Source organism: Coloeus monedula (genome assembly GCF_965178545.1).
Source record: "Coloeus monedula genome assembly, chromosome: 3".
NCBI classification, from domain to species: domain Eukaryota; kingdom Metazoa; phylum Chordata; class Aves; order Passeriformes; family Corvidae; genus Coloeus; species Coloeus monedula.
The window spans coordinates 93398433-93426298 of NC_138783.1; the positions used below are offsets into that span (position 1 = coordinate 93398433).

The 27866-nt window shown below is 37.1% G+C and overlaps 1 protein-coding gene across 2 annotated transcripts in view; it reads right to left on the reverse strand.

The window, feature by feature from the left end:
- Window positions 1-661: 661 nt before the first annotated feature.
- Window positions 662-27866, reverse strand: part of TMCO3 (transmembrane and coiled-coil domains 3) — a 33113-nt gene continuing 5908 nt past the window's right edge. The window contains exons 3-13 of one of the 2 annotated variants that reach the window (XM_082277940.1): window positions 25746-25925; window positions 23891-24082; window positions 22961-23089; window positions 19890-19970; window positions 19043-19229; window positions 17990-18107; window positions 17194-17389; window positions 10930-11080; window positions 4502-4581; window positions 3841-3990; window positions 662-2174 (exon numbers count right to left, since the gene is read on the reverse strand). In XM_082277940.1, coding sequence (XP_082134066.1) covers window positions 2061-2174; window positions 3841-3990; window positions 4502-4581; window positions 10930-11080; window positions 17194-17389; window positions 17990-18107; window positions 19043-19229; window positions 19890-19970; window positions 22961-23089; window positions 23891-24082; window positions 25746-25925 — 1578 coding nt within the window. In that variant the 3' untranslated portion in view covers window positions 662-2060. Of the gene's footprint in view, window positions 2175-3840; window positions 3991-4501; window positions 4582-10929; window positions 11081-17193; window positions 17390-17989; window positions 18108-19042; window positions 19230-19889; window positions 19983-22960; window positions 23090-23890; window positions 24083-25745; window positions 25926-27866 lie in introns of both variants that reach the window. The other variant, XM_082277939.1, reaches the window with a different exon arrangement.

Sequence of the window (27866 nt, forward strand, 5' to 3'; positions counted from 1 at the left end):
TACCTTTTTTACCCCCTGAAACAGGCAGCAAACTACATGTGAAATAAGCATCTTTCAAAGCCAAAAGGAAGCACTCATGAGAGATGTCTGTATTTCATGCAGAAACTATGAGCTAGGTTAGCAGGTAGAGTAAGATTTCTCTCCTTAAAACAGTTAAGAAACAAAATTTTCAGTGAGGCACCTGAAAAAGAGTAAAAGGACTGAGATAGATTGTTAAATGGAACCATAAAACTTGAACTGCTCCTCTATTTTGAATAAAAATACTGAAATTCACCAACAAATTTTTATTTATTTGACAACAAGTTTTGAGTTTCTTTTCTGTTATGGATTCATTTTGTAAAAAGAAAAAATTCATTTATAGGGCAGCTTTTTGCTCTGCATGTGTCTGTTTTGCAACAACTTTTGAAACCATTTGAGGGGAGATGAAATTGCCATACATTCCTCCAATCTTTATGAAGCATTAGTGCCTAGAGGGAAAGCCCCAAATCCAGTGAGGAAGAACTCAAGCATGATGATCTCTACCCTGTCCCACCAGCACATACATGCTCCAGATCAATCCAAGCTTCATTTGTACAAGCCCAGCAGATGTCAGAGAAAACACAGAAGAAACTGAGGCTGCTATGGGGGAAAGAGGTATAGAGCACAAAAATCCATCCAAAGCTTTGTTTTGCTACTTGGAGGACAATTTTCATTTTAATTGGCATTTAAACCTCATAACATGCATTTTTTCTAACCATTTTGTGGATATCAATGTTATTTCAGGTAACACTGCAATACCGATCTGAAGAGTTAATGGATCTTAAATAGTATTTGTTTTAGCAGATAAACCTCAAGATGATTCTTAATTGCTTTGTCACAGAGTAGACTATAGCCTATGAGTAAGCTTACTCTATGACACTTAAAGAATGGGCTTTTACAAGACCTATCTCACTACATACAATGTTTTAAAGAAAAAACACATTTAAGATCACATTCAAAACATTGTTTTCTAAAATATCATGGTACTTTAAAAAGACTAACAATTTATTAAATGTAAATGTAACTTAAAGGGTCATAGAGCAGCAAATACACATCCAGTCTGTTGTTTCTAGTTTTCTGCAATTTACTTAAAATAATTTCAAATCTAGAATAGTGTCAACTAAGATCCAACCTCCAAAGTTACAGAAGTGCTATTTTTCACATCTAATTGAAATTACACTTCCCAGTTTTATTAAATTTCTTTTTGATTTAAAAGAAAAGAAAACACCCCTGTAAACCGTTACTGTAGCAGCAGTTAGCAACAAGAACAGGTAACAACTGTCAGTCTGCAAACATAAGTTACGCCCTTTTTACTGTCAATTTTTTGTCAAATATGTAAATAAATACAAGAGCTAACACAAAACATACCACTATAAGAAAATATATTATATGCTGAAATTTGGAATAAAATATCATGCAGTACTGGCTGCATGATTTGGAATATGTAATTAACTGCTTGGAACTGATGTTAAACAGTTAAACCTTTTCTTTGTGTAGAAGACCACTCTTTTATTCACCACGAGAAATTTGTTTTGTAATTAATTTTATACTGCTATATTAAAATCCGAAATGTGAAAATGACTCAAGTCATTTAGTGAAAGAAGATACCATAGGCACCATAATATATATATTTTTTTTTTCCCTTTTTGAACAAAATCTGGTGATGAACCATCATTAACAGGATGAAAATTAAAAGGCACATTCAGGCAAAAAAATAATCAACATAGTTTGCATGACGCTATATTTTAAAAAAATAATTTATGCTCTGAATAACAGACTGGATCAGAAAAAAATATTCTAGCAGATTCCAATCTGTCAGAGTTAAAGTAAATTTTGTAAAAGGTGTGCAATTCAAATGATGCAATTACTTTCAGTATTGAATTTTGTTTTGCTTTAAGGTCAGTATAAGGCTTATAACCAAGTGCTTGTTAAGAGGACTGACTACTCAACAGGTCTCGTTTTCTGAGTGCATAGAAATATAATGAGCAATGAAGATGTTTTCCTTCCAAGAGGACATATTGTTCTATTTGTGCAAAACTTGATCAAGTACTTGAGCGTCTTTCAGGTCTTGGAACACATTTCATAATTGCAGCTCTCCACAGGGCAGGAGCAAGTAAAAGGCTTAGAGTAGTCACACTCAGAATAAGAAGATAGACCTGCAAAAGGCAAATAAAAGCCATTACTTCTCTTGGTTGCAAGGTTGTACAAAGAAGCGACCAGAAGTTTGGGGAGATTAGACTCTTCTAGACAATATTTTCAAAAGACTTCACCTGTCTTCCTAAGCAACTTTGCATATTGCTACAAAAGCAAACAAGTGCATGCTCAAATCATCTAATTACCTGTTTACCTGGTGTGAAGATACAATTGCAAAAACACCATTATGAACTTATAGAAAAACAATTGTTTATATGTATAGTTAAGTGACCAATTTTGAAAATTCAGTATTTGTTAAAATGTCAAAGGCCAATTATCACTTTATTTTAAAAACTAAACAAAAAACCCCAAACACACAAACCAAACAGACCCCCAACCAATCAAAAAAATAAAAAAAACTCCCACCACCACTCTAAACTATTGTGGTTTAGTGATAGAATGGCAAAGTTCACTGCTAGTTCACTTATCAACAGAAAAAAGCAAACAAAAATCCCTTTAAGTCATACTGTACATCTTCTGGAACAAAAAGATCCTAACTACATAGTCTGAATCAGTCTTAGGAGTGGCAGGAAGTAGTTTTGAGGTCTTAAAGAAGGAGTTTAGGAAATTTCACAGCTATACAAACCTACACAGTAGATAATCATGTGAGAATAAAAAAAATGAAAGCCTAAAAGCCTCCAAGCTCAGTGGGTGGGCCCCTAAACTGGTTCTGTGATCCCACAGAGATATCTTGAAACTCTATGCAAACATGCAATATTTGTAACTCTTAATTATATGAAAGAGTGAACATGAAAGTGAATCACCTTTACCTACAAGTAAACATTGTGTAAGTTTTTGACATGTGCTTTATTTGGAATTGGTTCCAACACTATGCAGTCCACTTGCTCATATAATGAAAACCTCGGAGCACTAGGAGAGCATGTTTTGTGAGCAGAAGCACAGAGGACAAAGCAGCTAGTACTAGAAAGTGAGGTCAGTTGTTGTATCTCTATAGCCATAATTTACTTAATTTCGTAAATCAGACTTCATCTTCAAAAAAAAAAAAAAAAAAGTAACATTCTCACAGCTTCAGTATAAAACTAAGTTTAAGGCTTCTTTCCTGGGGGACTTTTCTCATGACTACTGAAAACATTGGTTGTTTCTTCTGTGGAGGATTTAAAATGAACAAGCCTTACAGGTTAAAGTGATTACAAGTTTATTTGCTTGTTTAAATGTCAAGGCAATTTTCACAATATCTGCTCTCTAGTTCTTATTTACTGGTATTTCCTTCTTCAAATCCTATATTCTCTCTGTATTGTATACTCCTATACCTCTTTCAATAGCTGTATCAAGATTTTAAAAGCAAAGGCCTCTCAGTCTGTGTTGCTTGGGTGCTATCTGCAACTCACTGCTCACATAATTAAGTTGTAAGTGAGAGAAGGTAAGGTAAAGCATTTATAACTAAGCTATTTAAAATATTAAAGTACAGTATGAAACAAGTAAAAACCAGCACTAAGAACCCTGTCAAGGACACAGAAGTATCCATTTGTATGGGTTGATTCTACTTTTTTACAGTTGAGAGGTGCCACAAAATTGGAGTGCTTTGGTATTTCAAATACTGGGATTTTGTATTACAGTGTAAGTTATTCAGGTGCAAAAAATGAAGTTAATAACCACAGAACAGCTTACCTCCCGAGATATGATCCCTGCTCTGCGTGCTCTACTTCCCAGAACAAAAGAGAATTCACTGACTTGGGCCAGTCCTGCTGAGACAATCCACTTGATATACTGGCTGGTCTTTGGAAGAATCAAAGAAAGGACAAGCACTGCCAAGACAAACTTTCAAAACAGGGTTTTTTGAGTTATTGTGGGCTTGCTTTGTTTGTTTGATTAGATAAAAGAAGTGCAGTAAATAAAACAGTACTATCTCTGTAAGATACATAGCATCAAATACAATAATTTTGGACGTAACATAAAATAATGGACTTCCAAGTGTGTCTTCTGTATTAATGTCAAAACAGACAATGTACATTGCACATTAAAAAGTAGCATCTTCTTTACTATAATAAAAACACTTGATAACTGTCACAAATCCCAAGACAGAGAAATAGATGCTTTGCCATGTGTAACTTACTTTTAACATTAAATAATTTTCTTTTTAAATACCTGAAGAATATTGTATCAACTGTATTCTAATCAGTAAGATTCCTCCAAATACAGATTTACAGTAGTATTCTCTGTTAAATCAGATATTCAGCTCTTGCATAGAATTTTCTTTAGCCCATGCAGCACAAAGATTACTTAGATTATTGAAGATTAAAATATTTTTTAAAAGCGTAAAAGAAAATACCTTCATTATGACGACAGACAATGTAAGGAATAGCAAGACTGTGAGTTCATATATTACAAATGTGGGAAAAACATGAAGTCCTAGAAGGAAAGAAAACAATATTGCACAGTTTGAGGCCAATATCTTACTATGGTAATTTTCTCGGTTAATAATATATTTAATTGAAAGACTATAGTCTCAAAACCAATCAAACAGAAAGCCTTAACTTACCTACCAACCACTTGATCACAAAAGCCCTAACTACCTACTTGATCACAAAAGCATTTCCTGCAATATCCAGCCCTTTTTTCCTTTGGGGAGGTTCAGCACAAGAAATATTCCCAAATGAATTAAGTTGCATATGACTGATGGACAAACACTTTTAATTTCTAAAGCTTTCAGTCCTCCACACCAGCCAACAATACAAAATCTGAACTGAAACACACATCTAATGAAAGCTATAAAAATCCCACAGGAAAATAATTCCATTGTTCTGCACAGTCACTGTAATATTTTGCTAGTCATTTAACTTTTTTTGTGCAATATGGTAATGGACTATCACAGTGGAAGGAACATGTAACTCAGTATTTGCATACTGACTACATATATTTGACTATAGCTACAACAGAAATCCAAACTGCATCATTCTATGACCCTCACTTCCAAACACTGAAAGACACCTGAACTTGAAAAGTCACTTAGACTGGAATCAGGTAAGGCTATAAACCCCTGAGCACGGTCTAACAATCAAGGAATTACAGAAAAACCCATTGCTTTGATGTTGGTGGGGTTTCTTTTGTTGGAGTGGATTGGCTTTTTTGGTTTTTTGCAATATTTGGTCATTCTAACTTGGTAATTATATGAAGAAAGGTAACAAGAACTACAAAGACTGCAGAAACATAAAATTAAATCCTGTTAATATTAAACATAAGAAAAAGAAGTATTTGTTGGAGAAGTCCTAGAGTCACCAAGGAATAATCTTACAACTAAGTCCATTTTTATCTCCCGAAGTATGAGGAACTTGTGCAGGCAAACATAACTGTGGATCTTTGGAAGCTCGTTCCTTTTTCATAAAAATTTCTAAAAGGTGAAATCAAAATAGTGGTGGTGTTCTCAACAAATTCATAATAGTTGGCATTTCTCCAATCCAGTTATTTCTGATGAAGGACAGGAATTTAGCTTTCTAAAGCATAAGGCATGTAAATCAATGCTGTAAATAACTTCTTATTTTAATGTGGGACAGGTTTCATTAATTTTCCCTCCCTATAGTGTAGAGCCAGACAAACTGTAGAGGACCAAGACCTACAGTATAAGGTCGCTTCCAGACCTAGAGTAACTTCACAATGTTTTGTCTGTATGCACATTCAATTGCTGATGGAAATGTTCTTCAAATACACCAGGGATCTTTACCCAAGTACCACCCAGTCAGCACGCAAACACCCTGTTTTATTTCTCCATTTCCTTCCAACTACTGAAGCAGAAATGCAAAAGACTGGCAAAGTAAGAGGAGAGATGGCAGAATAAGAGATGAACACCACACCAAAAAAAAAGAAATCCACATATATACACAGATGCACGTGGAAGGGCAAGTAGCTCCTCTGTATTTTCACTGTATATCACGTACACAGTGCTCCTTCACCTTTAGGCCGATCTCAGAAAATACATGAAAAGCAATTAGAGAAATACAGCCTGTAGCAATGGCATGTTTGATAAGAGGGCCAACTCTGCCACATCTAGAACTGAAGGTTTCCACGGTAGGCTATAAATAAAACCTAGTGCTCTCATCACTACTGGTGGCACTACACGTTCAGTTCTGGAGCACACAGGCAGTCTGAAGTCCATTTGAACTGCTGCCCAATGTGGAGATTATTGCTATATTCCAAAGAGCTAAAGCACAAACCACAGCTGATTTCTGTACCAATCCTTTGGAGGCGAGTGTCTGCAAGGTGAAAACAATCCTAAACCTGTCACATACACTATTCCGAGCAGACAAATCAACATCCTAGAAACCAGACTTTTTTTGAAGGAAATAAATCCCATTGTAAGTGATTTTATGGTCAGTATAGACCTTTGCCCCAGTCCTAGATGAAAACCCAGGGTAAGGCCAGAAGTCATATCAGACTCCTATACAAGCACATGAAACCTTCCTGACAACACAAGCACCATCAGAAAGATTAAATTCATAGGCAGAAGGTGTATGAATATGGCCAGTTATTGCAATGGCTTTGATCAGATTTCAACTAAGTTCAGGAGTAATTTTGAAATCATTCTCTAACATGTAAGAAACACTTCAAATAACTCGAAAACGTCAGCAGCGTCATCAGCACGTCACACTGGCCAGCAGTCAATAGCTAGGGTAACACTTAGGTACACTTTTACAGAGCTGACCATAAGCTACCAGACTTCAGCTCTAAGCAGTGTTCACAAAGAGCTGGAACAGAGGCCTTGGGGTGCATCGATGTCAAGCCAAAAAGCACAGTTCACTCATATAAGTTGGTATATATTCTGTGGACAATTACAGGCAAGACTTTGCACATTCTTTTTATAAGTACATTTTTCTTAAAAAGTACTCCCTCTTTCCTCGATTAGACAGATTCTACTGATCTGCTGGACAGCTTCCGAACAGCATGTGAATATCCAAACATCTTGACCATATCCTGGTTAGATCCAACATCAAAAAAAGCAATCTTGGAGATCCTTGATGGCAAACGAGTGCAAAAATCAGAACTCTATGGGTCAAACTGGAGCCAGTAGAATTAATTCTGACACATCCTCAAGACAGGACATCACTCAGAAAAATCATGTTAGCTATGCATTGAGATGCTGTGTCTACTAAGAGTCCTAATGAACCGAAGATCATAGCCAGCAAATGCAATAAATGCTACAGCCCTGGCCAGATCATTAAGGAGCAGAGCAGAAAGCCAGTTTACTTCGTATCTCTGCAAAGGGTAAAGTCCTTTTGATTTTAAGTTCTGAGGGCATAAAACCTTCAAGTTTCATTGTGTTCCACGCAGGAAAACAAAGCAGTAGAGCTGCATGGATAAAGAGAAAGCGATGCATGCCACCTAATGAATTCCAGTTGGGACCTTCCTTTGATTTTTCTCAGATTCAACAGAAATGTTAAGAGGCTCATTGGACAATCCTCGTGTGCATGTTTGTTCTGGACAGTGATGGTGCTGTCAGTGTCAGCATCACCCATCTTCCGTAGCAAAGGACTGAGCTGTTAAAGGGTTTTCAGCATCTTGTATTCAAGGTCCAACACAGACCACAGGAGTTACCCAGAAGGGAAGCATGGAACCTGGCAGGTGGGTACATCTGTACAGCCAACTGAGAACACACAACTTGTCAGTGGAAATAATCTGTCACCTCACCAGTGGCAGAGAGGGTCCTGATGACCAGTTTCAAACTCCATACTCCACATGTACACTAAAAAAATTGGAGCTTTTTCAAAACAGTCAAACAGTCTACTCAAAGATGCCTTCCATCTTTCTAAAAAGTAATCAAAACAAAATCAAATGATGTATGGGTAAAGATCTGTGTACTAGGGACCAAAACAAAAATGAGGAGGAAAGTGCCCAAATGTGGCTCTAAGGGACTGGTCAAGATATTCCCTCAAAAATCCTAGTGAGGACAGAGACTAACAGGAATTTTCTAACCTCAGCAGGTGGCATGAAGAGCGCCAGGAACCCTGAAGAACATCCAGAGGCCTAAATGAATGTACAGATTGAGCTTAATAAAGTGCAGCTGTTAATGCCTAACTGCAAAGGTGCATTATTCCCACAAATGCACCCAAGCGCAAATTTGAAAGCAGTACCATTGCATAGGTCAAGCTTAGGGCAGGTCCACTGCTATGGATATTACATGAAAAGTACTATTCAGTTCAGCTTTTAGGCACCAGAAGGATTTCTGTAGTGAGAACAGAAAAGCAGGCTTTTAAGACAAGCAAAATAGGAATGAACTTTTCCAAATGACATACTTACAGTCACTTTTCAATTATGATAGTTTTTCCATTTGTGCCTTTATTCTACAGGGACCAGAAATGATACCACTGCAGTGGTGTTCCTCAGGATCTCAAGTGTTTCTCTATATAACTGCTCTCTATAATATGATTGCTGCATATAGTAACAAACAAACCTTCTTGTTAGGCAGGGGGAAGAACCTTTCCCTGTGGCTCTTACGTAATTTCACATAGTAAATCTCTATCCATTTATAGATAGATATAATTTGCATGTGTACATATGCAAGTAGGAAGCAAGCAAGAAGTCTTTAAAAAGAAGTCTACTAAGAAGAAAAATTCAGGACTACTTTTTATTCTACTCAGGTTTTCTTTGCAACATCACATTCACTCCTTTTAAAACCTACCTCTGTGCAACCCCACAGAATTTCCTGTTAAGCACAAAATTTAAAAGTAACTGAAAGGGGGAGGGGGGCTAATTTTTATTTGGGGAGGAAGGGGATTTTGTTTGAGGGTGGGGGGTTTTTAGGGTTTTGGGTCTTCTTTCTTTGTTGATTTTGGAGGGGTTTTTGTTGGGTTTTTTGTGTTTGGTTTTTTTTAACAAGCAAGCATTGTCACATTTTGCCAGAGGCCTCTAACATAGCTCTTCTGATTTTTTAGATAATTTTCTTCTGAGGCAGGAATAATACCCATATTCTGTAAAATCACACCAACTTGTTAGGAAATTTTCTTTTCTTCCCTTCTTGCAATTATAATGGCAACAACTGTTAAAAAGAATTTTTTTCATATAATTCTGTAGCAGAATTACTAAAATAATTTCCTTAGAGTACAGTGTAGGCAGTATAGAGTGCTGCTAGCATGCCAACTGAGGTCTTGCTATTTTCTTGTACTCTAGCGAAGTCTTATCTCTAGTCTTAATTTATGCAGCCACAAGAGCGTAGGACAGTATTTTTGTTCAGTCCCTTGTAAAATTAACTTTGGGCTTATAATCACTTGTCATGCTTTGTATCCCTGATAACACTATCCACTCCATCACCATCTTTACTGAAACACATAAACAACTTACATCTGTGAGCATTACTCATCCAAGCTTGTCAGTTATATAGGCCCAAGTTTCATCACAGCCCACCACTTTCCTCCCATTATTAAAAAATAAGTTATGCAAATAAACATATCTATTACTAAGTAATCTGACTCATCACCAGAAGCTATTAGCATGGACTGGATTAAAAAAATATTAAAATAAAATTAAGACTGGCAAGCATAGCTATTTCCTTTCTGTTTTGACAGCCACCAGTTTAGCTTCTGTTACGAAACAATGAGTATCACACAGGTATATATGGAAAAACATTAAAATTATGCTGATGGTGGGACTTTACTGTTATCTGAATAAATACATGGAGATAAAAAGAACAATAAAAAACTTAAAATCCTACCAGAAGAAAAACCAAGGGTGGTGTTGAAAATACCCAAGCCCAAACCCTAAGACTTTCTGAGTAAACATGGGTTGAAGAAAGTTGGATTTGTGCACCGGGCCACATCCAAACCTCCTCTTAGACACTGCGATGTTCCCAGCATTGCAGGACATGCATCTCCTATACAATCCACAGGGAGAGGCAAGTACTTTCACAGGGCCTGTCTCCTCACCCACTGATGCCAAGCACTTCAGTAACGCTTCCAGTTTCCCTTAGACGAAGTGTATTGGGACATGCACAGACAGCTAGAGAGCGTAGCAGATCAAAAGGAAGTTACTGATTTACTCTAAGTATTCTGAGTTAACTCCTTTTGGATATCAAGCATAATGAGTTACTCTCTCATCTTATGCATCAATGCTGCATTTCAGTTGGCATTCAAGTAGTGTCTGAGATAAATCCTCTTTCAATTATTTTTTCCCTGCATTGAGAACATACAGATCACCCCCTCCCAATTAACCTTCTAAAGAAACAAGCTATAAAAAATTATGGTATTATGATGTTCTGCTTCTATAGAAAACCAAGTCACAAAAATTTGAAATCTACTCTACCATTTGACTCAAAATAGTAATACAATTTTAGTAAAAATTACAAATACAGCTGCTGGGAAGACAGAAGAACATTCAAAAAAAACCCAGCAAACCAATGCCCAAACCAAGGCCTTTTTGTCTTAAAATTTTTAGTTATGTGTTTTAAATAGGATCATTTCAGAATTAACATTGAAAAACTGACACTAAAACAAGACTTGGGAGTACAACATGGAAATGACTTCTGAAACTGAATGTTACATTTAAAAGTAGCAGCAAAGGCAAACCAATACTGTGGTCAGCTAACAGCGTAGTATTTTAACAAAGTACAATCTATCTCCTCCCCTCACATTATAGACAACATTTTTTTCTCCTCACCCACACTGTAAGCAATGTTTTTATACATTATATATATTTTATATAGTATAGATATAACATTATTTAATATTATATATAAATATAATATATTTTAAAGTAAGTTTTCTTGGAAGTTACCTATAGATGCAAAGAAAATGATGGCAAGAAAGTCACGTATTGGTTCAATACAGCACATAATCTCCTCAGTAACCATGTGACCCTGAGAAGAGATCAGAGCTCCAGCTAAGAAGCATCCCAGCTCCATTGAAACATCCAACAGCTCTGTGATCTGTTAAGGAATAACAGAGAATCTATTGCTGAGTGACTTTATATACCATTTCACAGTGAAACTATAGAACTTTACATTATACGGAACGCAGGAAATTAGTATGTCTTTATGCAAGTTCAACAACAAACAGAATTCAGTGTACATATTTCAGTGTTGTACAGTATTGTATTTATACAGAAGACTCACAAAACTAGTTTCTCCCTTTCTGTTACCTCCTTTCCCACAAAAAGAAAATTTAATTTCTTAATCTACATTGTAATGCTTTGTGTTGCTCTTAAGGACAGCATCTGATTTCACATGTCCAAGAGAGACTATAACATCTTTGGAGTTGGGATTACATAATACATGGAGGCTGTGAAATAAAGCAGTAAGAACAGGGTATTTTCCAGCTGTCAAACAAGAGGGAAAAAATGAAAATCTAAGCTTGTATTTGGGAGAAGAGTCTCAATCTAGCAGAAGTCTCTGGCATAAATTACATTTAATTACTGTAAATTTGGTTCAAACGTACCTGTGTGCTTTACTGAACAGGGATTCATATAAGTGTGTGAAGTAAACTGCTAAAATGAAGCACAATGTCTGCTTGAAAGAATTCAGACTGCTTCATTGTTTTTTAATATTTTAGTGTGGTACTAGAAGATGAGATGAAACACATGTAAAGAGACTAAACAAAACACAAAGCCAACTGCTTAAGGCAATGCCTGGAACATTAAAAAAAAGCAAGCAGCAATTCTCATGTATGGTATGGTATAAAGTATGTTTTAAAATACTTCAAAATCATGCAGCTGCAGATGGTCATCCTGCTGAGAAAGGACAATGCTATTAATATTAATAGAACATTTAAAACCAATGACTTAATTTTCATTCTAATTTAGATTAAGCAAGAATACACTATAGTACATTTATGGACACCATTCATCATATCTTGAACAGTGCTATACTGTAAGATATGAAACAAAAACTCAGGTGACGTGAAACTAATGGAGGAGTGCAAAAGACACAATAAACAAGTCTCCACGCTATGCATAAAATGCCATCTAAAAATAATCCCAAGACTTTTGTGTATTGAAGTATTAATGTCTGAATGCTTATCACATACCTGCATGTGTAATAACACTTTAATTTATTGCAAGATACTTAAGGTAACAAATTGGTTCTGTCAACTAATATTAGTTGCTGATCATGCAAAGCAAACAAAATAATGTTATTCTCATTTTAAAACAAAAGGAATTTCAGTGCTTTTCAGAACAATTTGAAATTTTAAGAGGGAAGAAGGCAATATATACATAAAGGATTTAAAAATCACCAAGAGATGAATAAAATAAAGGAAACAGATATGAATAGGAAACATTTAAGTTCTTCTCAATCATACATTAGTTGTTTCAAAAGTCACAGCCTCTTGTGGATGATTAAGATCCAATATAGCCTATTCAAGTAAAGTTGGAATTATTTTTACTACTCAGCTATAATCTTCCCGCACTTAAGTGTTATCAGCTGCAACACAGTTCTACATTAAAACTTTTATAGCTAGTATTTTAAGCATTCCCTTGGACAGGATTAGGTTACCATATGAGATGCAGCATATCTTGTACCAGAATTGCACGATACTGCACTGTTGTGAGAATCAATCTTCAAGCAAGGAGCAATTTGAGTGTGAATGAAACATGTTTATTCAGAAAGCATCAGACATAACTGGAGCAAACAGCATGTCTAACTGGGAATTTGGTCCCACAGCATAAAAACTGAATTACATTCCTTCAGTCTATAGGAAGCCAAGTATGAGCTCAAGAGCCTGGTAAAAAAATAGGCAGATTTTGCTATTTCTTGTCTAGTCTCTGGGTACCACACAACTTCAGGTCTACAAAATCTATAGGTCACTCGACATACAGAAAAGTGTAAAGTGTATCAGAGAGCAAGAAAAAACCCCAAATTTACATAATTTTAACACTCTCTCCCCTGCTCCAGTTTGTTCTTCAGATTTACAGAATCAACGAGGTTGGAAAAGACCTTTAAGGTCATCAAGTCCAACTTTTATATGTAGCTTTATACATACATTCCTTTTACAATTCCCAGCTTTGTCTCTGGCTGTCCCATAGTATTACCTACAAGTGGACACATTTCCTCAGCTAAAACTGTAGAATCAGGGTTTATTATATATAATGTAAGGGCACATGTGCACACACATACTAGAGGACTTGTTTTACTGGCAGGAAGGCATTCAGAGCAGAATTTCTTACATAAGCAAAGCCTGGAAAGTATTGAGCGTTTAGTATTCCCTCTCTGCTTGCATCACTTCTAATGTTCCGCCTTTACCAAACAGGGCTTTAGCAATTACTAATCCCTGGGCTTTGCACTGTCCTCTTCCCAACTCTTACACTACAGAAAGCTTTTTCAGTCAAAATTATGTGAAAAATTTTGTCAGTTTATATGTTTTCCTCAGTACAACTTAGTTTTCAGTTGTATTCAAAGATCCCTTTTTACTCTAATTCAGAAAGGATTGCTTTGCTTTCACTAGAATATTGGATTTTTATGTTCAAATGTTCTACCACGTCAATAAATAAAGAAATAAACATTACTGCTATAACATGTTCTGTGCGAATCTCAACCATCTGTTCAGCAGTTGTTTTGCTTATATTCTCTAATGGTGTCTATCTTCTTGCCTCTCTTTAATCATCATAGAAGCTTAATGAATATGGTAAACCAGTAAAATTAAATAAAATTTTGGTGGAAATAAAGGTATTAGAATTTCAGGCGTTAGTAATTTAAATCTGCTCAAGAGTAAAGAGGTGAATTTTAAGCTTGCATTTCAAGAAAGTAAAGCCGTAATGGAAATGGAAACAATTTTTAGTGAACCTTGTAAAAACCTCTATCTCAACTGTATTTTACGAAATAATTAACTAGAATATTTGAAATTAAAGTTCTTCCTTAATCTTCTTTTAATTGATAGGAAAGAGTTCATAAGCAGGTTATAAACCATTGAAAAGTACATGAAGCTAAGAATGATATTGCAGTACTAGTAATGATACTCATAAGAAATTGCAGAAAACCCCCTGTACCTATTCATATGTAAAATACTGCAATAACATCACTGTATTTTCAGTATGTAAAGCAAACTGGCAATTTCCCTCCGTTTGCTGTCACCATCCTGGGTCAACCAGCAGGCAGTGAAACCAGAAGCCATTTTTCCCCGATGTGTATGCACAGTCCTATAAACATGCAAATGTAACTGCTGTCCTTCTTGTCAGATCCGGTTTTATGTTTTTCCATTTCCCTAATAACATTCAGCAACTTCAGTTTCAAAACACAATAAAACTGACCACAGTTGTCCTGCAGGTGTCCAATACAGCACTTCATTATCAGGACAGCATTTAAAACAATTTTCCTTGTAATGTTTCCGTACATACAGAACATGAAAAAGCAACACTACACCAGTGAATGCTCAGGCTGACATATTCTTCAGCTGATCCCAGTAAGTATCTCGACTTACAACTACAAGTTTGGCCATTGATCCTGAATGGCCATGTTTAAAACTGTAAGTTAGATTTGTTCCTTATGTTGCAATTCAGGAGAACAGTTCACCAACAAAAACAAACAAACAAACCAACCACAATATGCGTAACTCAAAGCTTGAAAAGGAGTTGCTGAAAGTGCAATAATGATCTACTGAACCTTTGTTACTGAAGACAAGGTACATGATTCAAAGATGCACAACTGTCTCAGTGTCATCTATACTGTTACAGGATTGGCACTTGACACAATCCCCACCTCCCAGCCCCGATCTGCCTAACCAGTTGAAGGATAAAAGGGAGGGGAAGTTCAATTATTTCTGAGACTACTGGGAACAGAAAGGGTATCTTAAACTCCAAGTCTTACTAAAATATCTGTTTCAGGTTTAACAAGTTGCAATGTTATTCAAGTGAACCAAGCTCAGAAATGCTCAAAAGTCATGACCATACACAAAATCTCCTCAACTGACAGAATAATCCTTACAAGAAAATTCCTTACTCACACTGCAGTATAGGAACCTCTTCTGTCTCATCTTCCCTCTTGTTTTCTCATACAGAATTTGCACTTACTGACAAGGAAATGGCAACTCTTGTTTAATTAATCATCTGAGATTTTTCAAACACAGGAACCAAGTAAAATAAATTAAGTTTATATATGATGAGCATTACATGTCCTGGTGTTACACATTAATCCAAATACAGGATAAGCTTAGCTGGACACCAGAAGCACAGCCAACACTGAAGCACATAATAAGTAACTATATGCATGAGGCAGGAAGACCATATCATTCCTACTCTCTTCTTTGTGTATTGGAAAGGATGTGTCCTGCGGAGTAACTCACAATGCTAGATAGTGAGTTAAAATATTTACAAACATATCTCAAATTTTCTAAATGGAGCCACAGAGCTGTCGTTGGTTAAGGACACTAAAATAGGTGCTCTCTTAGTGCTCCTCTACAAATTCAAAAGCTTTTTTAGAATTACACCAGTACAGAGAAGTCTGTGTTTGCAGATTAATTATACAACCTCCTTCAATATTTAGACTTGGCTTTCCAATGAGAAAGATCTTTGCAGAATCCATGACAGTTTAATTGTTTTCCTACCTGGCACCCAAAAACCTTAATCTCACCTTTCCAAAGACATGCAACATTTTTTTCAGCTTAGATTGTGATCACCCATCCTGTTTGTATTCCTGACATAGTACAGCATCTACACCAATTAAGACTGGTTTTCCAGAAGATTTGTTTGTTAACTTGTACAACTCAACAAGCAAATGCTTTTTTACTTTTTTTAAATTTGTGTGTTCAAACTATAACAAATCTATCAGTGTCAGTGAATATCAAGCACCTCAACTGGTTCACTGAAGTTACCTGTAGTATCCTTTGTACCATGCCCTTCGATAAATCATTTATCAACTTCAAAAAGAAAGAATTTTGAAAATGCTGAAGAAGCCTTCTGGTTTTGCAGTATAAATCCAACGAACTCAAACATATTCTCCCCTCCATATTTGTGTACACATACGTATTGTGTAAAGTCATGTAGACAATCTCCTTGTATATTTGAAATGCAATTTGGGTACAGTAAGCCAAATTCTATGTAGGCCATGATTTTAATTAAAAAGTAAAACTGCTTCTAGATACCATAATATTTTACACAACTTCTGTGGTTTGTTTGCTGGTTTTCATTAAAGTTGTTTTACAAGTGTAATGTTTGCTTGTTAGACAGTAAAAAGGAGAAAGTAGTTTTGTTTCTTTTATTAGAGGACACATTTGAAATATGAATACCTGTTTAGAGCAACGGCATTTTTAACTTGTACAACAGAAGGCACTAACTGTAAAGCTATGGTCTCACTAACTATTTTTCAACCTTCTTCCCGAAGAAGGTCAGCTTTCCCTTGTTGGGCTGCAGTAACTAAGCAAGTACCCCTAGAAAACAGGCACAGGAACTTTTGGGTTTAATTATTCTTAGAGGATGTAACAGTCTGCACACTCAGGATAATGGAATGTCAAACCCACAACATTATCAAGCAACTGTCACATTCTGCTCTCCAGCAGTATAGTTTTTCAGAGGGCTGAAATGTGAGATAGAAACAAATAAGGAATATTCAGGGAAAAATGAACCACACCCAATAGGGTTAATCAAAATCTATGACCCTTAAGGCACTTCTCTCCTTTCCTAACTTCATCCCAAAATGTGTCTCCCACACAAAAAGAAAATTATTTTATAATAAAAACCATGTTGAGAATTTGTTATTGAGAAGAAAGCTGTGAGCAAATGTCACAATCAGACATCAGTATCTCAAAACCCATCCTAAATTATTTTCAATACATGAAGTAGCCCACAATTAGAACTCAGATCATGATTCCTAAACTGTTTGTATTAAAAGCTAACAGCAGAATTTCAGCTGATTCACATTCAAATTGTATCTCTTCCTACTCATCTGTGCTATAATGCAGGAATCTGCACATTTGGGGGTTGTTTTAAAACATTTTAAACCAAATAATTAAGAGGCACATGTATATGCAATAACAGTAAGTGTGATGGCTTTTGTGATATTGATGAAGTAAACTACCACATGCATAAAAATGTTTTATTAATTTAAAAGATTACCGTTAACATAAGGAAGGTGAATGCAGTTATTCCTAGAATGAGGATTTCTTTATTCCCTTTGCTTTCTGTGTGCAACTTGCGGTAATACGGTCCTATGAGATAAGTCTTTATAACAAGACAGAGAAGAAAAACAGCAGCCAGAGAAAACAGAATTTGGCCAATCAGTATCAATATTCTCAGAATTTCCTTGAAAATGCTGGAAGAGAAGAACAAACAAAAAGTTTCTTTCAAGTGCTCTCATACTTCCCAACCAGTTCCCCATAAATGAAAAGATCTAATTCCATAAATGTTCAAAACTGAGTAGCTACAGGAAGGTATTTAGATACGTTAGCAAACAAAATTAAGACTAAATCTTCAGATTTAGTCCAGAAACCTCTTTTACAGCATAGAATTTACTTCCACATTGACTCAGAAAGATTTTTGTTGACTGATCTCCAAGGTAAGACATCAGGCACAATAATACTATCACTTAGTCTTTGACAAAAACATGCCCAGACAGAATAAAGTAAATGAAGAAATTCATTCTTGTTTTTTTAAAATAACAAACTTTCCACTGCAAATTTTAATTACCACACAGGACGAAAGCAGCTATAGCAAAGAGATTATTTTCATACAACTACTTTTGTATGACTACTACAAGTTTCTACTTCATGACAAGTAGAACAATAAAGGAAATCCACCAGAGTGCCTATTTTCCAGGGAACACACATTAACTGTAGTGCTCTCACATTCATATTGGTAATCTACATAGTAATTGCAAGGGATAAGGGGAAGATCCATACAATAATTTTTTTACCTGGAATATGTGCTCACTCCTGCTTGAATAAGTGTAGGCATGACAGCTATAAATAAACCAAGCTGCACATCCTGCATCACCAACATGCCAAGCAGTACGCTGCTGTAGTCAATGTCCCCTGTACACCAGCAAAGTGGTCATGGAAACAGTCATCAGAAACCATGAATGCTTGCAAATTCTCAGAAATCTAGAAAAGGCTCAATCCAATGGAAGCCCAGTATAGCTCTTAATGGGTTGAAGGTCATTCAAAGAAGTCTAGGGATTTTTTTTTTCCCCACTAGTAGGTATATTAAAATGTATCTATAAAGACATATTAAAATACAAACAAAATATTCATATGAAACTTCTGTTACACAGTAAAAACATAGACTTTGCTTAGCAGTTAAGCACTAGTTATGCATTTAGTGAAACTTCTCTACAGGCTTTATTCTGAAGACACATGTATGAGCCAGCATGTGTAAAACATACACTCTGAATTCTGGCATTAGAATGAATATTCTAGAGGGTGAGGAGTACTTTAACACAATTTGTATGAGGGAGATTTAAGTGGAAGAAAGCAGGATGTCAAAACTTTCAAAAGGAAACATTTAGAAGTATTTGAGAAGCTAGAAATATGGCTCTTGAAGGTACTTATTTGAAGAGCTGTTAGCTATGAAAGACCATCTGAACTGGTTTCTGTTTCCTGAAGAAGGATGTGAATTATTTAAATTAGCATTTCTGCCCTGATGACAGGTAGCAATGGGCTAATCTGGTAACCTCTTAAAAAGTTCAAGGATTCCAGATCCTCAGTAAAGTCAGTTCTTAATGGAGAGCACTGGTTGTACTACACTGTCTTTGCCCAAAGAGGACTGGCTATGTACAAATCAAGTACACTTCCTAGCAAGAATACGCACAACACTGGTCAGTGTTAAACAAGGATGACTGCTTGTAAACCAGGCTTAACAGTGCGTTTTGTTTTGCTCTTTTAACTAGCTTCTCTTATAATATTACAAAGTCAACTCATATCAAATTTTATTAGATACTATAGTAGTCCATATTTAAAGTCATATTTACCTTCTTTATCTCCTCGAACACTACCTGCAAGAAATCTGGACACCAGTGGTGTGCTCGACAAAGACAAGCAAGTGGAAATGAAGACACTCTGTGTTGGTCTAATTTGGAGCAAGTGCCCCCATAGTAAACCAAAGGCAATCATCAGAACTGTCATGTAGCAAGGTCCTTGCAAAGATATTTTCCATACCTTGGGAAGAAAACATGTTTTAATGACTTTTCGCATTGCTAAGTTACAATGTTTTTCACTGCAAGTAAGCAGTTCTTTACATATAGTCTTCATATATTTTGTAGCCATATTTTCCAGTATTAAAATTCTAGCTGGTTTATAACTTTTTTTTTTAAATTAAGACCAAAAGAAACTTGTAGTTTTTGTTGAATTCTGATGGCCACGTCATTTAATATTCCAGATTGCGTTAACATACTTGCTTGATCAGTTTATTAGCCAGTAGAGTATGTATTATCAGTTCAGTATGCAGGACTTAAAATTTCTGATTTCTTCATAACAGGAATGGCAAACATCACTGACACTCCATAACAGCAACTGCACATTACTGCATGTTAAAATAAGGCAGAGATGGATTGTCAAACTGTGAGAGATTTTTCTAGTAATCAAACTCTTTTACTACAATAAGGAGTAAACGTAGTTTTTTTTTGAGACACTGAATAAATAATGCATTCTATTCTTCACAAAGTGCAGAAGCAAATGTCACATTTGTCTTTTCAAAAATGTACAAAGTTACACCACTGTGTTATAGGGAGTGTGTAAAAATCTAAAATATAACTAAAACCTGCAGTTTCAGTAATTAGCGATTAAATCCTTTAACGCAGAGATATTATACAAAAATACCTTTCTTAATCTTTCAGGAGAAAATTCCAGACCAACTAGAAAGAGAGTGAAGAATACACCAAACTCTCCTAATGTCTCCACCTGTACAATAGACTTAGAAAAAAAGAAAAAAAGAAAAAAAATCAGTGCACAGCAGTCTACGTAGAATACAAAATTATAAATACACTACAAAACAAATGGATTCTCATTATGTTTCCACAGGTAGCTCACTTGCTGCTCATAGGACATCAGAAGTTCCCATAGCACCTTTAGGGCGCAATTATTTTTCTCATCACCTGGCTGATATTAGGTGATAATTTGGTTGGAGAGTCCTGGTCACCCAACGTGCACATGTGCATTGATCTTCGTAAGTGCTGAGGAATACATCTGGTCCAGGTAGCTTGGCTGGCAAGCTGCAGATTGAGATGGAGATTGAACTCTCAGTGGGAGCCTGCAACAAGTGTCAGTGAAGTGTCAGCCTTTGGGATAACCAAGGCCACGAAGGTGAATGCACACTGAGAGGCCAGAGACTTTCATCAATGGTCAGACGGGGAAGTTTCCTTAACAGTAAGCTTACTTGCTGGTTGAAAAAAAGTAAGTTATGTTTTATACAGGTCCTATTAAATCCCCAAGGCTTGCATTCCAGAAGCTACTTCTCGCTAGTTATTTTCTTGATCTATTGGTATAACCTTTCTGCTAGACTGTGGTTGCTGTCCTGCTCGCCATCCTACAGGCTCCACACATCCATCTCTCAGACCAGCACAACTACCAGCCTTTGTGCTTCAGACAGAAGGGTCCAACAGCAAGAAAAGTGTCTGTCTTCCTAATCACTACAGAAAAATGGGGATACTTCTGGCTGGAAACTGGTGTACCCTCAGGGTTCAGTTCTCAGGACAATTCTATCATATATATTGGAGCAGTTGAATGCACCACTAGCAAGTTTGCTGGTGATACCAGACCAGGAGGTGCCTTTGACTCTTTCGAGGGACAAGATGCCTTGCAAAGGGATGTGGGTACACTCGAACATTTAGGCAATGATTAATGGGAGGAAATCATTTAACAACACAAAATGCTGGATTCTGATCCACCTAGGATGGGGTAATGCAGGCACAAGTATGGATCAGGAGAGGAGTGTCTGAAGAGCAGCTCTGCAGAAAGGGATCTGGGCGTGCTGGTAGACAGCAGGCTCAGCATGAGTCAGCAGAGAGCTCTGGCAGCCCAAAGGGCAAACCCCGCCCTGGGGTGCATCAAACAGAACATCACCAGTCACTCAAAATTATCCCACTGTATTCAGTGCTGGTGTGGCCTCACCTGGAACACTGGGTCCCAGCATTTGAGAAGGACTTGAAGGTCCTTGAATGCATCCAGAAGAGGACAAAGCTGGTGGAAAGGCTGGAAGGAATGTCCTGTGAGGAACAGCTAAGGACTCTGGGTTTGCCTAGCTTGGAAAAAAGCAGGATGAGGGGCAACCTCATCATTCTCCACAGCTTCCTGAGGAGGGGAAGTGAAGAGGGAGGTGCTGAGCTTTTCTCACTGGTATGCACCGACAGGATGCATGGGAATGGTTCAAAGCTGCCCCAGGAAAGGTTCAGACAGGACACTAGGAAGCATTTCTTTACTGGGAGGGTGGTCAAATCCTGGAACAGGCTTCTTAAAGAGCTGATTGATGCCCCAAGCCTGTCAGTGTTTAAGAGGCATTTGGACAATGCCCTTAACAATATGCTTTACCTTTTGGTTAGCCCAGAAGTGTTCAGGCAGGGAACATGAACAGTGAACACTATGACTGAAATAGCCTATTCTATTTTAAAAACCTAGTATATCTTTTCTATGTACTTACAGGGCAGAGTAGAAGAAAAGGTTTATCATCAATTACAGAAGTGGGGACAGAAACTATCTTTTCTGCCAGATTAGAATCTGCCGGCCTTCTCAGTTCCTTGGACATCCAACTTTTTTAGGAAATGCAGAAGAGATCAAGCACAAGAGACCCAGTCAACATGAGTATTATCCAGATGAATAATGTTTAATCACAGCTCCACAAGAAAAAGGCAACTCACTTAAACTGTCCTAAAGAAACTTTTCTATCTGTTCTGACCACATCATCTTCTGCAATGTAAGTCTCTGAAAATTTGTTGTTGGGTCTCTTTCTAATGCCAAGCTTACAAACTTGATTCTCAGTCTAAGTGGTGAAACTTTCCAGACATTCTCCACCCAGAAATTATGTACAATGCAGAGGTTGAGATTATTTAATCTCTTCTAATACAAGATCAACAAAATCCTAGAATTTCTACTAATCCCTACTTACTTTTGAGCCCAACAGTCATTTCCAACAGAAGCCCATGTAAGAGCAGATGTTGCAAAGACAGTTCCAAGTGGTTTCACGGATATCAATGCAATAGACACGTGCAACTTAACCAGACATTACCATGCAGCCCTAACGTGTTCTGTTTTGCCTGCTGGCTAAACAATCTGTTAAAGCACACCAGAGCACTAATCAAAATATGTCCAGCCAACCACAGCTCAAGGTTTCACAGGAGTCAGTAATCAGGGTACACGTGACGGAGCTAAAAAGGTTCAAAAGACTTCAGGAATGTGGGCAGGGTACTGGGAAAGGAATAGGGGGACTAGGGTGGATGAAAGCACTACAGAGGTGCAAAATAACTCTCTAGAAAGCCAAGCTATGTTACTTGGGGAACTATTTGTTTTAAATGCTTCCTCCACTGTCAACACTGACTTTTTGCAAGGTTCTGTATATTTTCTGTCATTAAAATAATTTAGCTGTAAATCGTGATGCTTTATGATTAAAGTCAAAAAGAAAGAAAGAAACAAACAAAAAAACCTGACATAAAACTTCCACAACACACAACCTTTGGTTTTCACTTTCAACAGTTGTCATAATTTTACAGGAGAAAAAAAGATTGAAAACAAAATGATTCAAAGACATAAAATTTGAAGGCCTCCTCTTGCAAAGGTTCAGGTTTGGGGATATCTTTTTTTTCAAAATACATTTGAGGTTGGCAACACCATATTCTTTTAAAACTACTTTTGAAGACTTCAACAAATTAAATCAGTCAAGAAGTAACTTGCATGCTTACCTTGATACTATTTAGTCCTGAGGGTCCTAAGAGTACTCCACAGATGATATATCCAAACATGGTTGGCAATCCTATTGTTGTGCACAGCCAGCCACATGGCAAAGACAACATTCCTATTGTCACAATATCCTAAATACGTAAGATTTACAAAGGCATTAGTATAAAGGACACACAAATTTGGGATGAAATTGAAGACTATTATCTTTCAAAAGATAAATAGCACTGTAAAATTAAATGTAGACTACTTCCTGTGAAAGGAAAACAAAACTTGTGTAAATTAACCTCAGTGCTGTTGCAGGTAGTAAGCACAGCAGTTTTTCAGATGAAGCAGATGAGGTACTGACCTTAAGTAACTGCGGGACTTTTAATCAACTCATAAACATTTTAAATATATTACAGAAAGCAGGCAATTTCCTGAGTGGAATGACACCTTGCATTAAAACAAGATGGTGAAACAGAACTGTTTTGGGGTTTTATAATTAAAACAAAAATCCCAATCCAGCTATTCTACATGAAGCACAAGTACAATCAAAACTCTACCACATCTATGTATTTCCAGTCTCCCTTTTTTCATCACAAGGCACAAACAGATAAATTCTCTCTATTGACAACATGCAAGTGGCTTATTAAGCAGTAGCTTTAAAACTTGGCAGTCTGAGAGAAGGGACAGTGCCCCGAAGGTGAAACAAGATAAGCTGAATAAAACCAGAGAGAATTCATGTGGCTTCATGATCAGTCTTGTGAAGACAATCCTAAGAGCAGGGAACACATGGCCGAATCATCATCATAGATAGGGGAGTCATGAATGCTGGGATAACTTCAGAGAGACAAATGCTGAAACTATACTCACTCCAACCAAGTAGTACTGACATGCGAACTAGGGGGACTAAACCCAAAAGTGAAGGACAAGAATGTCTCTAAAATTATTACCTTTATGAAATGATGATCAGCACGAGGAATGGTTGAATCTCTGGGTTTAGTAAGGATATACTGATTGTTCTGGGAATCAATAAGCATACTAAGACCTAAGTCATCTTCTACTTCTCTTTTTGAAGCATTTCTTTTGGAGCTGGCTTCATCTTCTTCCACCCTTAAAACTGCTTCAAAGTTTACACCTCTAACCTTTAAGAAAAAGAAAACAAATAATCAAGGAAACAAAAAAAGGCGAGTCAATTAAGCATATAACAAAAAGGGAAAGACTATTAGCTGTACTTGAAGTTTCTACAGAACTTGTTGACAGAGACTAAAAATAGTGCAGGTTTCTTCTCTAGAAGTCTTTCAATCTCTTATTCAAAACGTGATGTCTTTAAAAGTAACATCTTATCACCTTGAACAAAACTACTTGGAGATTACAAAGTGATATTGAGTCACGAAAATCTGAACTAAAGACTGCATTCCATGTCAAGAAAAGGTCGCTATCCTGTAAATTTGATGGAGAGACTATAAGAACTATTTCTATCTAGTTATTTTCACGATTTTCTTTCTCAAAACAGCAATTCTTGAACACAGGTTGTAGTGCAGATTTTTTTTTTAATTTTTACCTGCTACACTTCTCCATTTGGCTATATTTTAATAGAAGCTTGTGTATCTTTATCAGAATACGGATTACTGTATTAAAGCTCCTCTATTCTAAAATCCCACTGTTTTAGTTTAAAAGAATGTTCCCTGCAATGACGGAGAAATACGCAGTCCTCCAGGTTGCATTTCATGATTCCTTTTCTTTCATGGATGGAGCTACAAGCAGAAAAGCAAGGAGACGCCGGGCGTTCTGCCCGTTCCCAGGCGCCGCAGGAGAGCGCCCGCCCCGGCTCCCGACAGGGCCGCTCTCCCCCGGCGGAACAGGAGAGGGCGCTGCCGCCGGCCCGGCCCCGCCCGCCGCGGGCGCTGCCAGGTGCGACTCCCGCGGGGCACACCCGCTCTCATCCGCCGCACACGAAATTAAAAAGCTGCTGTCGCTTTCTCTCGATTCGAGCACTACTACTACAAAAAAAAAAAAAAACCCAAACAAACAAAACAACGCACGGCTTGGCTCTCTGCCATAGAGAAACTGGTCTTGCCTCCTCAGTAGAACTCAAAGAGCTATGCTCACCTCGGGAGTCAACCTGGAAATCAACAAAAACCTCCCAAGAGCAGAAGCCAAATAAACTGTAATCCATGTTTATGCAAACAGGGCCAATCTGTTTGAGGATGGCAAAATCGGACACAGAATAAACTCACACATTGCTGGCTCTAGAAACACACAGCCTTACCTGAAGGATACTGTCCCATCATGCAACATTAAACAAGGATCAGTGCAGGTAGGCCAAGGCACAAAAAGCAGAGGAAGACAGATGTGAAGAAAGTAACACCACAAACACATTTCAGGTCTTTCCTTTGAACAATATATCTTTTCCCAGACCGTGAAAACCAACTGCAAGGATTCTTGCTCTCCCATAACTTTCTCAAGAAAATGAAAAAGTGGAGACAATGCTTAACACGGTAACTCCATATCCTGCCAAGTCCAACCATCACAGTCCCCACCACCGCAGAGATGCCATATCTCTCATGGGCTGTATCAGTGAGATGGACTACACTTGTCTCTTGTTAAAGTGGCTGCTGCAGGGAGGACTTTCAAATCAAAACCACAGAAATCACTAGCAAAAAGGAACAATTACTCCTGTTTGCTCACTCTTTACCAATCACTAAAATCCTAACAGCTATATAAGACAAGAGAAACACACACTGCAAACACCAACTATAAATAAATGCACTCCAATGAAATGACTGAGTGTAAAGCATCACTTACAGATTTGTTGTCATCAAAGGCATGCTCTTCTATTTCCTCTTCCAATCTATCAGCTGCCTTCCTGACATCTTCCAGAATTTCATCAAGCATCGACAGGCTTTTGTTTTGGTGCTGCATGTTCTTAAGGGCTTCAACCTGGTGTTTTTCTGCTGCTAAGAGTTCAACATATTCCATTTCTTCCTGTTGAATTTTACAACACACAGATAAAGTGTTGGCCAGGCCTTTGAGCAGAAAAAACATTTGACATAAATATATGCTTCTTTTGACACTAAACATTTTAGCAGTGAATTGCAAAAGCAATATAGACTTTATGAAGATATTTAAAGATTGCTTTCTGTTGTGCCAATTTTCACCAGATAAGTGGGCAAGAAAAACAACAACCAAACAAAATATCCACCAATTGCGTTTTCTAATCCATTAAACAGTAGACTTGCCCCAAGGTTCTGATCCAGAAAATATGAGAAAGAATTTACTTTGAGAAACTCTAGGAAACATTTCAAAGCCAAAAAGGCTTAGAACTTCGTGCTTCAGAAAGGAAGCACAATACCTTGAAAGCATAGCTATACTATCTACAACAAACAAACAAATTAGATGTGAAGCACAATGAATCTTAACTTTATAAGCCCTTTTATAAACATAGGAAGAAGTCTGTTTATGGTTTTCAAAAAATTACAGTAACTGTGGAAACGGGAAAAAAAAAAAAGAGCTGGAAGAAAGATGAGCAGCCAATCACTCTAGCCAAGCTTCCTGTTCATGTTTCCCAAAAAGCACTTTTCCTATCAGAATTAAAACATATGACTTTTCCCCCTATTTCAGTTTGGGCCTCTCATCAACTTGCACTGACAGCTTCTGAAATTACTAGGTTTCAGAAGTAAAATGACAAAATATGCTCATATGGTTTGATATGGTGTGAAAATATTTCACGAAGGTCCCTGATAAAGTTATGATGTTTCATTTCTCTTTGGATGTTTCAGATTCAAGAACTAAAAAGCTTAATTTACTGATCACTACTGGGCCTAACACTATATCTTTTACATAGTTACCATGACAGTAACCAAACAAAATACTTTGTGTCTTGACAGAGAACAACTTGAGGCTTTTGGGGAAAAAAGACTTTCCTTTATATGACGCCATTCTTTTAAAGACTGTTGAGAGAACAGCTATGAGTTAGGAAACATACACAAGGGCAGCACTCCTTCCTTTCAGTTAGATTCAGGATGCTGAGAATACTTGGATGAGAGACCCTTTTGCTGTTCTTTTAGAGAGCAAATATTATCAAAAAGGAAAAAACACAGGCAAAAAAATGCAAGCAATCTATAGGTCTGACTCAATTCCCAGAAAACACAAGTTTTTGTCTCCAGATGCCCTGCCCCTGCCACACCCAGTTAGAAATCAGAGAACATAGGTCTCCCATAAATTGTGTTTTATCTGCCTACCCTCCACAGATATCTTCAATAACCTGAGCTTATAAAACGGTCCTAAACACCTACACTTAAATAACTGGAGTGTCTTCTCCTCCACACATTTGCAGATGGACGTTTTTCCCCTTGGAACCTGCAAGAACATGCACTTAATTTAATCAATTCCTTGATGCCAAGACAAGAATATGTTCAGTACAACCAGTAACTGTAGCCGAACGCTTCTAAAATCCTGACAGTCGGAGGAATGCCTCTGACTGAGATGAAACCACAGTATTGGTGTCTGTTGGTGTTTAGAATTATCACAGTTACACCATCATGGTGAAAGTTACCCAGATCCCAAAATAACTGGAGCTGGGAAGAATGTAACTAGCAATGTGTTTGGCCCAATGTCAACTATTAGTTCTTATGCAATACATAAGTAGGAGACACAGTCACTCTCATACAGCCTCAAGGAAAAACATTTCTTATCTGTTGCTCTCTGCTAGCAGAAATTGCTTGAAAGATGTAAGAAACAGCCCCCGTATGAGCTGCAGATTCCCTGCTAATTCAGCAACAACTTAGAACACAAGATGAAATTGATAATGATTAGATTCTTTCCCTTCAAAAATGGAAGAGGTTTTGGGTGTAAGGAGCCCATCTCAGTCCTTTCTGTCTGCCAAGACAAACAAGCTGAAGAGAGCTAGAGGCAAACTACATAAAA